General features: G+C 36.4%; 1 protein-coding gene across 2 annotated transcripts in view; it reads right to left on the bottom strand.

Annotated features, from left to right (window-relative positions):
• The window catches only part of LOC110454391, a 31,505-nt gene extending 18,044 nt beyond the window's left edge, over nucleotides 1-13,461 (bottom strand). Inside the window, exons 1-5 of one of the 2 annotated variants that reach the window (XM_021503866.1) lie at nucleotides 13,228-13,461; nucleotides 9,782-9,910; nucleotides 9,146-9,281; nucleotides 8,643-8,804; nucleotides 6,238-6,392 (exon numbers count right to left, since the gene is read on the bottom strand). In XM_021503866.1, coding sequence (XP_021359541.1) covers nucleotides 6,238-6,392; nucleotides 8,643-8,804; nucleotides 9,146-9,281; nucleotides 9,782-9,910; nucleotides 13,228-13,418 — 773 coding nt within the window. In that variant the 5' untranslated portion in view covers nucleotides 13,419-13,461. Of the gene's footprint in view, nucleotides 1-6,237; nucleotides 6,393-8,642; nucleotides 8,805-9,145; nucleotides 9,282-9,781; nucleotides 9,911-13,223 lie in introns of both variants that reach the window. The other variant, XM_021503868.1, reaches the window with a different exon arrangement.
• Nucleotides 13,462-17,082: the final 3,621 nt, after the last annotated feature.

Below are 17,082 nucleotides of genomic sequence, written 5' to 3'. Positions count from 1 at the left end.
ACTTGTAAATGCTGATCATACAGTCTCATGTCTATATGTTTGTCAATGCTGATTATACATTCTCATGTCTAAATACTTGTCAATGCTGATACATTTGTAATACTTTATTGTGTCTATATACTTGTAAATGGTGATCATACAGTCTCATGTCTATATACTTGTCATTGCTGATCATACACTCTCGTGCTATATACTTGTCATTGCTGATCATACACTCTCGTGCTATATACTTGTCATTGCTGATTATACATTCTCGTGTTATATACTTGTCATTGCTGATCATACATTCTCATATCTATATACTTGTCATTGCTGATCATACATTCTCAGGTCTATATACATTGCTGATCATACTTTCTCGTGCTATATACTTGTCATTGCTGATTATACATTCTCGTGCTATATACTTGTCATTGCTGATTATACATTCTCGTGTTATATACTTGTCATTGCTGATCATACATTCTCGTGCTATATACTTCTCATTACTGATCATACATGCTCATGTCTATATACTTGTTAATGCTGATCATACTTTCTCATGTCTAAATACTTGTCAATGCTGATCATACTTTCTTGTGTCTATATACTTGTAAATGATGATCATACAGTCTCATGTCTAAATACTTGTCAATGCTGATGATACTTTCTTGTGTCTATATACTTGTCATTGCTGATCATACAGTCTCATGTCTATATAATTGTCATTGCTGATCATACATGCTCATGTATATATACTTGTCATTGCTGATCATACATTCTCGTGTATATATACTTGTCATTGCTGATCATACTTTCTTGTGTCTATATACTTGTCAATGCTGATCATACTTTCTTGTGTCTATATACTTGTAAATGATGGTCATACAGTCTCATGTCTAAATACTTGTCAACGCTGATGATACTTTCTTGTGTCTATATACTTGTCATTGCTGATCTTACATTCTCGTGCTATATACTTGTCATTGCTGATCATACATTCTCGTGTATATATAATTGTCATTGCTGATCATACATGCTCATGTCTATATACTTGTCATTGCTGATCATACTTTCTCGTGCTATATTCTTGTCATTGCTGATCATACATGCTCATGTCTATATACTTGTCATTGCTGATCATACATTCTCATGTCTATATACTTGTCATTGCTGATCATACAGTCTCATGTCTATGTACTTGTCAATACTGATCATACTTTCTTGTGTCTATATACTTGTCATTGCTGATCATACATTCTCGTGCTATATACTTGTCATTGCTGATCATACATGCTCATGTCTATATACTTGTCAATACTGATCATACTTTCTTGTGTCTATATAATTGTCATTGCTGATCATACAGTCTCATGTCAATATACTTGTCATGGCTGATCATACATTCTCGTGCTATATACTTGTCATTGCTGATCATACATTCTCGTGTCTATATACTTGTCACTGCTGATCATACATGCTCATGTATATACTTGTCAATGCTGATCATACTTTCTCGTGTCTATATGCTTGTCATTGCTGATCATACATGCTCATGTCTATATAATTGTCAATGCTGATCATACATTCTCATGTCTATATACTTGTCATTGCTGATCAATTATTCTCGTGTCTATATACTTGTCACTGCTGATCATACATTCTCGTGTCTATATAATTGTCATTGCTGATCATACATGCTCATGTCTTGTCAATGCTGATCATACATTCTCGTGTCTATATACTTGTCACTGCTGATCATACATTCTCGCGTCTATATAATTGTCATTGCTGATCATACATGCTCATGTCTATATACTTGTCATTGCTGATCATACTTTCTTGTGCCTATCTAATTGTCATTGCTGATCATATAGTCTCATGTCTATATACTTGTCATTGCTGATCATACATTCTCGTGCTTTACACTTGTCATTGCTGATCATACATTTTCATGTCGATATACTTGTCAATGCTGATCATACTTTCTCGTGTCTTTATACTTGTCATTGCTGATCATACATTATCATGTCTATATACTTGTCATTGCTGATCATACATTCTCGTGTCTATATACTTGTCATTGCTGATCATACATTCTCGTGCTATAAACTTGTCATTGCTGATCATACATTATCATGTCTATATACTTGTCATTGCTGATCATACTTTCTTGTGTCTATATAATTGTCATTGCTGATCATACTTTCTCGTGCTATATACTTGTCATTGCTGATCATACTTTCTCGGGCTATATTCTTGTCATTGCTGATCATACATGCTCATGTCTATATACTTGTCATTGCTGATCATACATGCTCAGGTATATATAATTGTCATTGCTGATCATACATTTTCATGCTATATACTTGTCATTGCTGATCATACATTTTCATGCTATATACTTGTCATTGCTGATCATACATTTTCATGCTATATACTTGTCATTGCTGATCATACATTTTCATGCTATATACTTGTCATTGCTGATCATACATTTTCATGCTATATACTTGTCATTGCTGATCATACATTTTCATGCTATATACTTGTCATTGCTGATCATACATTTTCATGCTATATACTTGTCATTGCTGATCATACATTTTCATGCTATATACTTGTCATTGCTGATCATACATTTTCATGCTATATACTTGTCATTGCTGATCATACATTTTCATGCTATATACTTGTCATTGCTGATCATACATTTTCATGCTATATACTTGTCATTGCTGATCATACATTTTCATGCTATATACTTGTCATTGCTGATCATACATTTTCATGCTATATACTTGTCATTGCTGATCATACATTTTCATGCTATATACTTGTCATTGCTGATCATACATTTTCATGCTATATACTTGTCATTGCTGATCATACATTTTCATGCTATATACTTGTCATTGCTGATCATACATTTTCATGCTATATACTTGTCATTGCTGATCATACATTTTCATGCTATATACTTGTCATTGCTGATCATACATTTTCATGCTATATACTTGTCATTGCTGATCATACATTTTCATGCTATATACTTGTCATTGCTGATCATACATTTTCATGCTATATACTTGTCATTGCTGATCATACATTTTCATGCTATATACTTGTCATTGCTGATCATACATTTTCATGCTATATACTTGTCATTGCTGATCATACATTTTCATGCTATATACTTGTCATTGCTGATCATACATTTTCATGCTATATACTTGTCATTGCTGATCATACATTTTCATGCTATATACTTGTCATTGCTGATCATACATTTTCATGCTATATACTTGTCATTGCTGATCATACATTTTCATGCTATATACTTGTCATTGCTGATCATACATTTTCATGCTATATACTTGTCATTGCTGATCATACATTTTCATGCTATATACTTGTCATTGCTGATCATACATTTTCATGCTATATACTTGTCATTGCTGATCATACATTTTCATGCTATATACTTGTCATTGCTGATCATACATTTTCATGCTATATACTTGTCATTGCTGATCATACATTTTCATGCTATATACTTGTCATTGCTGATCATACATTTTCATGCTATATACTTGTCATTGCTGATCATACATTTTCATGCTATATACTTGTCATTGCTGATCATACATTTTCATGCTATATACTTGTCATTGCTGATCATACATTTTCATGCTATATACTTGTCATTGCTGATCATACATTTTCATGCTATATACTTGTCATTGCTGATCATACATTTTCATGCTATATACTTGTCATTGCTGATCATACATTTTCATGCTATATACTTGTCATTGCTGATCATACATTTTCATGCTATATACTTGTCATTGCTGATCATACATTTTCATGCTATATACTTGTCATTGCTGATCATACATTTTCATGCTATATACTTGTCATTGCTGATCATACATTTTCATGCTATATACTTGTCATTGCTGATCATACATTTTCATGCTATATACTTGTCATTGCTGATCATACATTTTCATGCTATATACTTGTCATTGCTGATCATACATTTTCATGCTATATACTTGTCATTGCTGATCATACATTTTCATGCTATATACTTGTCATTGCTGATCATACGTTTTCATGCTATATACTTGTCATTGCTGATCATACATTTTCATGCTATATACTTGTCATTGCTGATCATACATTTTCATGCTATATACTTGTCATTGCTGATCATACATTTTCATGCTATATACTTGTCATTGCTGATCATACATTTTCATGCTATATACTTGTCATTGCTGATCATACATTTTCATGCTATATACTTGTCATTGCTGATCATACATTTTCATGCTATATACTTGTCATTGCTGATCATACATTTTCATGCTATATACTTGTCATTGCTGATCATACATTTTCATGCTATATACTTGTCATTGCTGATCATACATTTTCATGCTATATACTTGTCATTGCTGATCATACATTTTCATGCTATATACTTGTCATTGCTGATCATACATTTTCATGCTATATACTTGTCATTGCTGATCATACATTTTCATGCTATATACTTGTCATTGCTGATCATACATTTTCATGCTATATACTTGTCATTGCTGATCATACATTTTCATGCTATATACTTGTCATTGCTGATCATACATTTTCATGCTATATACTTGTCATTGCTGATCATACATTTTCATGCTATATACTTGTCATTGCTGATCATACATTTTCATGCTATATACTTGTCATTGCTGATCATACATTTTCATGCTATATACTTGTCATTGCTGATCATACATTTTCATGCTATATACTTGTCATTGCTGATCATACATTTTCATGCTATATACTTGTCATTGCTGATCATACATTTTCATGCTATATACTTGTCATTGCTGATCATACATTTTCATGCTATATACTTGTCATTGCTGATCATACATTTTCATGCTATATACTTGTCATTGCTGATCATACATTTTCATGCTATATACTTGTCATTGCTGATCATACATTTTCATGCTATATACTTGTCATTGCTGATCATACATTTTCATGCTATATACTTGTCATTGCTGATCATACATTTTCATGCTATATACTTGTCATTGCTGATCATACATTTTCATGCTATATACTTGTCATTGCTGATCATACATTTTCATGCTATATACTTGTCATTGCTGATCATACATTTTCATGCTATATACTTGTCATTGCTGATCATACATTTTCATGCTATATACTTGTCATTGCTGATCATACATTTTCATGCTATATACTTGTCATTGCTGATCATACATTTTCATGCTATATACTTGTCATTGCTGATCATACATTTTCATGCTATATACTTGTCATTGCTGATCATACATTTTCATGCTATATACTTGTCATTGCTGATCATACATTTTCATGCTATATACTTGTCATTGCTGATCATACATTTTCATGCTATATACTTGTCATTGCTGATCATACATTTTCATGCTATATACTTGTCATTGCTGATCATACATTTTCATGCTATATACTTGTCATTGCTGATCATACATTTTCATGCTATATACTTGTCATTGCTGATCATACATTTTCATGCTATATACTTGTCATTGCTGATCATACATTCTCGTGCTATATACTTGTCATTGCTGATCATACATTTTCATGCTATATACTTGTCATTGCTGATCATACATTTTCATGCTATATACTTGTCATTGCTGATCATACTTTCTCGTGCTATATACTTGTCATTGCTGATCATACATTTTCATGCTATATACTTGTCATTGCTGATCATACATTTTCATGCTATATACTTGTCATTGCTGATCATACTTTCTCGTGCTATATACTTGTCATTGCTGATCATACATTTTCATGCTATATACTTGTCATTGCTGATCATACATTTTCATGCTATATACTTGTCATTGCTGATCATACTTTCTCGTGCTATATACTTGTCATTGCTGATCATACATTTTCATGCTATATACTTGTCATTGCTGATCATACATTCTCATGTCTATATACGTGTCATTGCTTAACACGATTAATAAAATCTATTTGTCGGTCGGAGTGCTTTTTATTTATTGCCTACAATCGAATTGCGAAATATCATAATCTATTTATTTGATTTTCTTTTTCTTTTACAGTATCTGCAAACAAGGACGGACGGACAGACAACAACATGCAAGAGATATCATCCAGGAAGTGTCCATCAGAGCCTCGTTTTTGCCGAATACTTACGATATATTTGGTGTTTTAATATAGTAAGAAAGGGTCTGGAATAACGGTCCGGTCGGTGGATACGGAAAACGGATACCGTCCGGAATGTCGGGAGATGTGAACTTCATCACAAGGTCATCACATCCTCCACTAGAAGATATCACGCTCACAGCAAACTACAGAAACAGATACAGCACCATGAGGTAAAAAGACAACAAAAATTATAGTTACCGACAATTTCATTTGACCGTACAGCAGACGAGAGGTGTTTACATGTCACAGTTGATTCCTACCCTCGGTGTTAACATGTCACAGTTGATTCCTACCCTCGGTGTTGACATGTCACAGTTGATTCCTACCCTCGGTGTTCACATGTCACAGTTGATTCCTACCCCGGTGTTCACATGTCACCGTTGATTCCTACCCCCGGTTTTCACATGTCACAGTTGATTCCTACCCCCGGTGTTCACATGTCACAGTTGATTACTACCCCCGGTGTTTACATGTCACAGTTGATTCCTACCCTCGGTGTTCACATGTCATAGTTGATTACTACCCCCGGTGTTCACATGTCACAGTTGATTACTACCCTCGGTGTTTATATGTCACAGTTGATTCCTACCCTCGGTGTTTACATGTCACAGTTGATTCCTACCCCGGTGTTCATATGTCACAGGTGATTCCTACCCTCGGTGTTCACATGTCACAGTTGATTCCTACCCCGGTGGTCATATGTCACAGTTGATTCCTACCCTCGGGGTTCACATGTCATAGTTGATTACTACCCCAGGTGTTCACATGTCACAGTTGATTACTACCCCCGGTGTTTACATGTCACAGTTGATTCCTCCCCCGGTGTTCCCATGTCACAGTTGATTTCTACCCTCGGTGTTTACATGTCGCAGTTGATTTCTACCCTCGGTGTTTACATGTCACAGTTGATTCCTACCTCGGTGTTTACATGTCACAGTTGATTCCTACCCCGGTGTTCATATGTCACAGTTGATTCCTACCCTCGGTGTTCACATGTCACAGTTGATTCCTACCTCGGTGTTTACATGTCACAGTTGATTCCTTCCCTCGGTGTTTACATGTCACCGTTGATTTCTACCCTCGGTGTTTACATGTCACAGTTGATTCCTACTCTCGGTGTTCACATGTCACAGTTGATTACTACCCCCGGTGTTCACATGTCACAGTTGATTCCTACCCCGGTGTTCACATGTCACAGTTGATTCCTACCCTCGGTGTTTATATGTCACAGTTGATTCCTACCCTCGGTGTTCACATGTCACTGTTGATTCCTACCCTCGGTGTGTATATGTCACAGTTGATTCCTACCCTCGGTGTTTACATGTCACAGTTGATTCCTACCCTCGTTGTTCACATGTCACAGTTGATTCCTACCCTCGGTGTTTACATGTCACAGTTGATTCCTACCCCCGGTGTTAACATGTCACAGTTGATTTCTACCCTCGGTGTTCATTTGTCACAGTTGATTTCTACCCTCGGTGTTCATATGTCACAGTTGATTCCTACCCCCGGTGTTCACATGTCACAGTTGATTCCTACCCCCGGTGATCACATGTCACAGTTGATTCCGTTCTCAGGAGTTTGCTCTGATTATCCTGACGGACAAGCTTACAACACAGGGTTTCCAAAGATGCAGGTTGATGAAGGTTAGGTACACGTTGTATGGTTGCCATTCTTTATGTTATATAAAGGTCAATGTTGTTCTATTATGTTAATAAGAGTACTTTGTGGTTTTGTTGTCACTACCCGAGTTATCGATGCGATGACGTGACATCACTTGGTTTCGACTTAGATGTACATGGGGAATGTCACTGATGAAGATAAAGACGCTTACCCTTCCGGAACATCTGGTCTTATTCTCCTTGTAGCTTTTCAATGGTCTCAATGTAAATCTTTCCTTTCTTCAAGTTTTGCGATAAATTTATCGATTTTGAGTCCAAAATGTGGTTTAGATAACTCTTTGGTATTCCCTTGATGTTTTTTTTAAATACTAGAACTTTGCACACTGTTAACACTTTGTGACCATAAGATACAGTTTAGTTCCAACCATTGATAAAGCAACGGTCAGACAAACCAACTGATGATGATCTTCAGTGTTGAAGGTTTGATGTTTAGTTACTAGGTGCATTCAACAGAGATATGAACGACATGGATAACGTTCAGATGTGGCCCGGAAAAAGTTTGTCGACACAGCGTATTAATGTTTCCGTCTTAAGATGACTCACATGTGCTCGATATGTGTGACCAATGGGAATACAGTCACTCGTTAAGACTTCATGAAAACTGTGCGCGCACAGAANTGGGGGGGTAACTCCTGGACTTTCGAGGATACGTCGATGGGGACGTCAATGTATCATGTGATTTCGGATATATGTGATCTTGTTCATACTCACTTGGAGAGGTATTTTACTGATGCACTGGCGGGGGTTCCTGATCTCACTTCCGACACTGACGGTGTAATCGGGGAAGTCTTCGACCATGACGGTGACACGGTAGAGCGTGTTGGGTGTGTATCCGTTAGCCGTGGTCGTGTGTAAGGTTAATGTGCAGTTTTCCTGTAGTCGTCAAAAACTCAACTTATTTCCTTTTTCTTATTTTCTTTCCTTCTTTATAAAAAACCTTGAGATATATTAAAAGGGTAAAAAATAATACCTTTTTTTTCTCTGTCATTTATCTCCTTTCATTTGGCATAAACTCTTTAGAGCACATTGCATATATTTGAAATGTATTTATGTTCATTGAATCAAACACTGATGAATCTAAAAATGAAGTCTATGGATTCTAGAACAATGAAATAATGAAAACAGTGGAACAAAACATATCCCCACCCAAAGTAACAGCATTGGGTAATTCCCGATTCATTAAATGACTACCGAGGAAATGGTTGATACTCTACCTCGTTCATAAGAAATTGAGGCAAATCAGTACAGGCGCCTGCGCATTCGACGACTTTAGCCAAACGACATCTTATGGTATCTGCATCCGGGTCTTCTACCGGTAAGCTGATGACGTTTTTACAACCAAAAGGAATTCTGGAAAAAATAACGGTACGTTGTAACAAACTTATTTCAACGAAACATTTTAGGTTAGGCTGGATTACCTGCCTTGTTTTTGGCTCTACGCTAGGTTTGCTACGAAATACAAAAATACTTCGTGTTTATCAATCTTTTCGTTTTGTATTGACATTTCCAAGAGGTGGACTGGTGAGTCAAAAGTTTACTGCTATCTAGTTTACTTTGTGTCTGCCACTTCTCAAAAACTACTTTGGAAGCGTAGAAATCAGTTTTATACCCAGGTTATTGAATATTGATTGTTCAAATCGAGGATGACATTTTAAGCAGGATAAAGTTAAAATAAATTTAAAACCATGCTGCATGCTCCACTTGTATGCCTTATCGAGTTTATCGAGGGGGTCCTTAACCAGAGCTGTTGATAGGACGTTAAACAATACTAAACCATAGAGAGGGGTTTCCCTGTGTATGTACATGTAACATGTTCTTCACATAGAACTGTATTCTAGGTACGTACTTACCCAACAGTGGGCGGGACAGCCGCAATAGGGCTGGCGTTGGAGACGTTTGTATCATTCCGAACACCAAGCTGAACGGACGCCACCATGCGGCCATAACCGGTGACATTTGGCCAAGGAAGATCATCAATTCTGCAAGTACAGTGAGTAGGACAATAATGGAAATGAGTTGCGCCAGAAGAGTAAAACATTTCGTACTCTCAATATAAAAATGACGGTGTGATTGCAATGCCTTTGCTGTTTTATGACCGTACGGTATAGCACCCTTGCAGGCTGGGGATTGAGAAAAGAATCTACCCGCTGTTACCAACAGCATGTTGAAAAAGGCAACTAATGCGGGAATCCCTACAGAGTTGGGGATTCACGTTTGTGCTTTCTAATAGGAGACAAAATGCGATCAAAACAACACTTCTGTACCTACTGCAATATTTGGGATTTTCATTCTTCCCAACAAGCTTGTTTTGTTTCCAAACGCCTTATTGACAATACGTCAGTTTTGGCTTATGAACTTTCGCTAAGTGGGGGAGGCAACAGGATCTGTACCCAGGCCGGCACATACTAAAGTCCTTAAAATGGCAGTTATTCCTGCCAAAGGTTCAGCATGTGGTGTGAACGTAACTACTGGGTGTCTTCGTTATTTCATTGGGATGACACACAGCAGTAGGCATTAGATCATCGCAATCGTAAGGACCAACAAACCGCCTTCAGCACACATACCAAACTTAAATGCTGACACTGCACACACGACCATAGATGTTAATATGATATAGAGGCGGAGTTTGAGGAGTTTCTACTGGATGTACTCAAATAAAACCTCACCCACTAGATCAGGATAGCTCAGGCCATAGACAGAAATTTGAGAAAATATTTGTCTTTTTCCACTGCCCAATAGAGCTCCGTTACAGATGATCTTTTTACAGAAAAGATTTATCCCAATATAGTTATTTAGATTTTTCCACTTATCCACTTAAAATACATCTTAAATGTGAGGTAAAGGGAATTCATAGAAAAAATCAAAATAATCGTAGAGAGAAAATCAATAACTGAAGTTGTTTTTGTAAACACGGCGTGGAAGAAACTGCGAGAGACGAGTCAAAATGGTGGTTGGGGTCACTCTCATAAATAAATAAAATAAATAAATCTAGCTAGAATAAGCCACTCTAAAGCGCTTTACAGTACAAAGATATTCCATTTTATACAATCAATACAATTAGCATATACAATACAATATTGAGGAATTCGCAGGCGCTAACTATTACTCCTATGCCACCTGGCTTATATCTCTCTATATTTGTATGCCTGCGTGTGTGCTGGAGATGTATTGTGTTCTGTTTGTAGTGGGACCGTGCTTTTAACGGTATAATTTGTATGGGCAGGAGAAAAACAATTTCTTCCATGCGTACGCCGACTTCGGGGATCGAACTTCGGCCGCCTGCGTGGAAGGCCTAAGTGTTAACCACTCGACCAATCTGCCTATTTCATTCGACCAGATAGTAAACGGAGGTGGAAGATAGAAAGTGTGGGATAATGTGAAAGCTACTGGATAGTATGAGAAAAGAATGAAAAGGAAGGTAGAAAGAGAGACGGAGAGAAGAAAAAGGAAAGAAGTTTTGTTATCGTGTTAAATCATGGATTATCGACGGTCAAAGTATCTTTTGAGCACGACAGTTCGTTAAAAATGAAATGTAGTAGATATTAAGGCTAATTCAAAAATATCTGTAATAAGAAAATTAATAAAGGGAGGTTTAAGATAGCATATAACCTTAAACGAAGTTGTTGTCATCTAATAGCAGTGCATGTATATGGCGAACGGATGTTTGATGTGCGTACGGTATAATCGTATATCACACTAAATGGGGTGGACAAGAATGACCCATACTGATGTATACCCTACACGGTGTGACCTATGTCCTTATTTCATGCTCTTATCACAACCAGAGAGTGATTTATTAAAATACTCCATCAAAGGACGGTCATCTTTATTAACTCGGCGGGATTTACACTTTCACAATCATTTACTCTCGTCTATTGTGTCCACTAGCTGACCACACCGGGACAACCCCGGTAATACGAGAATAAACTGGACAAATTGACTCTATGAAGAAGCCAGTAGCCATCGAACTGATACTCGTACAACGCATATAATAAACGTATTTCATGATATTATCTTTAAATGACATGTTATCATTATTTCTTTTTAATTGGTAAAAGAAAATAATGAAAAAACACACAAACAAAAAGAATATATATATTATCAATGAGTACCATTTCATATACTGTACATTGCATTCCTGTAAATGTTTTATCACTGCTCCTCGTAGTCGGTATACGTCTGACCAGAAAGTCATCTAGTGGTTCAGTGAAAAAATGGTAACAGGATAGAAACTGTTCTCGATTCGGAGAGGAACGTTAGCCTCGAAGGACAAGGCTCGTCATCGGAAGCATCACCGAAAGAAGTACGAGGATAAAACGTGTATACCCTCTAAAAAGCCACCAGATATTGACGGTTTTTTTCTTTGAAAATATGAGTAGCAACCCTAATGCAATTTTGAAAACCCTGAATGTAAAATATTAACATTAAGGTGTCATATTCATCTATCAATGTAAAATTCTATTCATTAAAGTGTAACTAGACGATTTAAAAATAAACTAATGATGACTGTGCAGTACCTTGAAAATTGACACACCAGTCGCTTTCAAAGTGGTAAGTTATTGTACATTCTAAAACAATATACCTTATTTAAAACAACATAGATAACACTAATGGGACAAAATACTCCGCTGGCTGTGATAATGCCATCAAGTTACTAATTCTTATAATTGTATACATGACAGTGACATGAATACTGTCTATGCGCATTGCGTATCTGTCTGACTTCATTCCTGACACACAACTCCTTATCCACAGTAAATCTCATAGTCTGACCCTTATCACATGAACTGTTATGCTTACGTCTAATGGCGCCATTTTGTTGTGACTGAGGAATCACGTGCTCACTGAAGCTAAAGCCAAGAACGTCACGGCTGAGAAGGTACCTCTACCGTTTTCTCGGTATGTTTACAGTCTCTTTTATTAACTTTCAGTTGATGCAAAGCCTGTAACTTTATTAAGCCTTTCTGTAAATCGTAATAAAGTCACAAATATGTGGATTTCACCCAGCGTATACAGCGGCACATGTCCGAGCTGTGTATCATGAAAATTAATAAACAATCAGTGAAACTTTGAGAACCAAGCAGGTAGTTTATTTGAAACGGACTTAAAACGTCGTCATAAATGGTGGCTTGTGGATCAAAATACATTGATTATTTAAAAAAAAAAAAAAAAAAAAAAAATCATGATTTTTTGTTCACACCCGTAAAGAACAAGGAGGACATAAAAAAGGTTTTAAGACGGAGACATATCTATTTTCAGCAAAAAAACAAACAAAATTATAGGCAAACATACTTACGAGATGTTGTATTGCCCAGTCCCTGTCAGATTGTAGAAGAATTGGTCCTCTCCCTGTTCCCAGCCTGGGAAATCGTGACTCACTGACGTCAAAATGTAGTTCACATCGCCCAACAAAGGACTTCCGGGGCAACCGGAAGTGCATTTCCAAGACATGGAATTCAGAGATTGTGGGAGGGGTCTCTTAGACATCAGATCGGCGAGAGAACAAGACGGACCGCATGGTCCTGTTCCCTTCTCCCAGGTCATTCGATATACAAAGCGGATCTGCAGCAGACAAATTCTAACTACAAACGTGGTGTTTTATTGGCGGGAGGTGCACCACAGTGAATATGGTGCATATAACAAGCCCCAAAAATCGCATTACGCATGCTTAAAACATTTTTAAATACCGGTACACACAAATCAAATATTGCATACTTAGCACATTCTTTCTTCCTCATTTTCATTTTTACTCTGCCTTGGAATCGAGAACAGAAAAGACCTACTGTTTCTCACTGTATGAACAGCTGAGGCCAGCTATGTGGGAACTGTTTCTCACTGTATTAACAGCTGAGGCCAGCTATGTGGAAACTGTTTCTCACTGTATGAACAGCTGAGGCCAGCTATGTGGGAACCCCCTGCATAAATGGGGATTTGATTTTGAGCCCTCAACATGGGGACACACAAGTGATCAAAATACTGCAATATTTGGGATCTATGTATTTCTCTCTACTTCTAACTACTTTGCCTTGCTTGACGGCACCTCACTTTTGGCTTCCGTGTTGGGCGTTCATCCAAGGTAAGAAGGCAATGGGTTCTGCCGCATGCCGAGACAGATCAGTATTTGTTATTCCCTGCTCAACGAAATGGCAACAGCTGGTTCACCTGTTGTCAGTATAATGTGATGGGCGGAATGCCATGCTTGGTGTCTTCGGTATAGTATTTCAGTGAGACATCATTTCTGCGCTACCGCAATGAGGTAATGACGTCAATATACCCTGTCTCCAGCACACATACACACGTGCACGCATACATTACACACATGGAGGCACGTCATTAAATGACCTTAGCAACCGAACCTCCTGTCAGTCATCTTCACATTTTCTTTCCGTCGGGTGTACATGTAGGTCGAGTAGGCACGGAATAAAGAATTGTCGCGTTGATGTGTTATGAATATAATATAACAATATGACATTAAGTAGCAATCAGCAAACTCCAGACACAAAATGGTGGCGGGGTCATTTGCTTTTATAGCGAAGCAATTTTACAGAAAAACATCGTTACACTGCCATAAGTTGTCTAACGAAGTAAATATATAGCGTCATATTGAGATAATAGTTTCGAATAAAAGATAAAGGGAGACTTGAAATACGTAGGCGATATTGCGAGGGCGCAAGTGAAACAAAAGATATGATATCGAAGTTTAAGTGGATGAATAAAACGGCTTAAAATAAACAAAAGAAAAAACAAGCAAATTCGTGGAATTTATATCCCACGCTTGCAGGACATCTTGTAGGGGAACATTATTGAGGTTTGGTTTAAACATGTGAGTATCGTGCTGTAATGTATAGCTTGAAACTCGAAGAAAAAAAGGCCTTATACTGAAGTTAGACTTTTTATTCAACATGTAGAAACGGCAGATAATGACGTTTTTAGTTATTCAAGGGGCCATAATCCGCCAAATGGGGTCCGCTGAAAATGGTCATCGAACTAGGCCTAGCCCTGAAGGCATTTAACCCTGTGACCAAGTTTGAAGAAAATCGGTTAACATTTATTGTAGTTATTGCACGGAAACGAAACGCAGCAGATAATGACGTTTTTCGTTATTCATGGGACCATCACTCCGCCAAATAGGGTCCGCTGAAAGTAGTCATCAAACTTGGCCCTTAAGGCATTTAACCCTGTGATTAAGCTTGAAGAAAATCGGTCAACATTTGTTTTAGTTATTGTTAGTAGACAGACAGACAGACAGACAGACAGACTTTCGTTCAAAGCGCGGGATAAAAATTATTCTGTTTATGATCATGATCTTAATGACAAATAGCAATATATTTTCATTGGTGTTTTTATAAAGATTAATATTAACAAAATATTTATGTCCTGGGATTCAAAATGAAGCTGTCAGATATTATAAGAATACAACATACTCGTATTCAAAAAAGAAAAAAAATGAGTTTGTACATTTGATTTAATGCAACATAACGTTATGAAGATTGGTAAACGAGATTATGCTATTTACACAAACCATATATTTTTAAGATAATATGATTATATTTTCAAATAACACTTAACTGTCTTGTGTTGTCTTTATTGAACCTATTGACAAAATTAAATTATCAATTCTTTAATGTTTGCAACAAATAAAAGTGACTGATTGACTATAGCTAAGAAAGCAATATTTTTCGCATAAAGGTAGTTAATAAAATGAACAAATGAATATCACATAAATGACAGATGGTTTTTTTTAAGGTGTTAGATAAATTGAAAACACTCCGTAACAAGGATTTGAAATAAAAATTTGCTTTCTGCAATGTACTAAACACAGTTACACTGCAACTTATACTGGAAATAACATCAATATTGCGATAGTTTAAATAACTATTTAAAGATGTACTGTTGTTATATTTGATTTGCCTTCTTACCGATCCCTCGAACTCCCTCCAGCTGATGGTTCCGCCGAGGTACTTTGTCTGCGTCGGCAGAACAAAGATGACGAAGACTGAACAAACCGCGAGCACGTGCATCATACCTCAGCCGCTTTTAACATTTCATCCAGTTATCAACAGCTAAAAAGTTACATGACGCCAGCAAATATCATATTAAATACCCCCGTAAAAAAGCATATCTCACTTCTTGGGTTAATCCGACAATATTGACTGGACAGTTCGACTGAGCATGCGCAGTTCGATATCGATTGGTCAGACAGTTGATTTATATTGGTTATGATAAAGACGAAGGACATTTCTATTATGTGCAAAATTTCACATTTCATTACCGAACGACACTTGCTTTGACAGAAGTATATAAGACACGTGGCGAAAATCCCCCATTTTGTAGATATCTGCTTGTCTCTTATCTACGATAAACAACGAAGTTCTGACCACCCGATCCCTTGATGTAGATAGCCGACACTTAATACTGACCACGTGTAGAGTAAAACTTACCAACACTAGTATTCAATGTCGCCGTCATAACGTTTAATAACGATGGAAATACTGTCACTTATCAACCTATCACTCATAAAATTGGGCCAAATAGTTATGACATTACAGCCACATTAAGTATGTTTAGTTAAACCTATTTTATTCAGAAATATTAAAAACTGAAAAAAACATCTTAAAATGTAGAATTAGACATCAAACTCCACAACTTATAAAATCTACGCCTCATTTTAAGAACTATATATAAATACAAAATGCTACTTGGCTAAATGAATTCAAAATAATAATATCTACATTTTTCATTTTAAAGGAACAATTAAAGCAAATGGAAAAGGCATATAGTATATATTGAGATAGTAAGTACGAAAAGGGAAAAAGGAGAAATTTACGAGAGAACTGTGACAAAACGATGTCGGGTTCCACATCGCTTATCTATTACCTACAGGTAGAAATATATGATACCTACATGTAGAAATATATATACATATAGAAATATCTATTACCTACATGTAGAAATATCTATTACCTACATGTATATATATATTACCTACATGTATATATATATTACCTACATGTAGATAGCTATTACCTACATGTAGATATATAACCTACATGTAGATATATATTACTTAAATGTAGATATATATATAACCTACATGTAGATATATATAACCTACATGTAGATATATATAACCTACATGTAGATATATATA

The sequence above is a fragment of the Mizuhopecten yessoensis genome, unplaced genomic scaffold, assembly GCF_002113885.1.
Source record: "Mizuhopecten yessoensis strain PY_sf001 unplaced genomic scaffold, ASM211388v2 scaffold7823, whole genome shotgun sequence".
Classification (NCBI taxonomy): Eukaryota; Metazoa; Mollusca; class Bivalvia; order Pectinida; family Pectinidae; genus Mizuhopecten; species Mizuhopecten yessoensis.
Note: the sequence above shows the minus strand (reverse complement) of the source record. Positions and strands in the feature narration are given on the sequence as shown.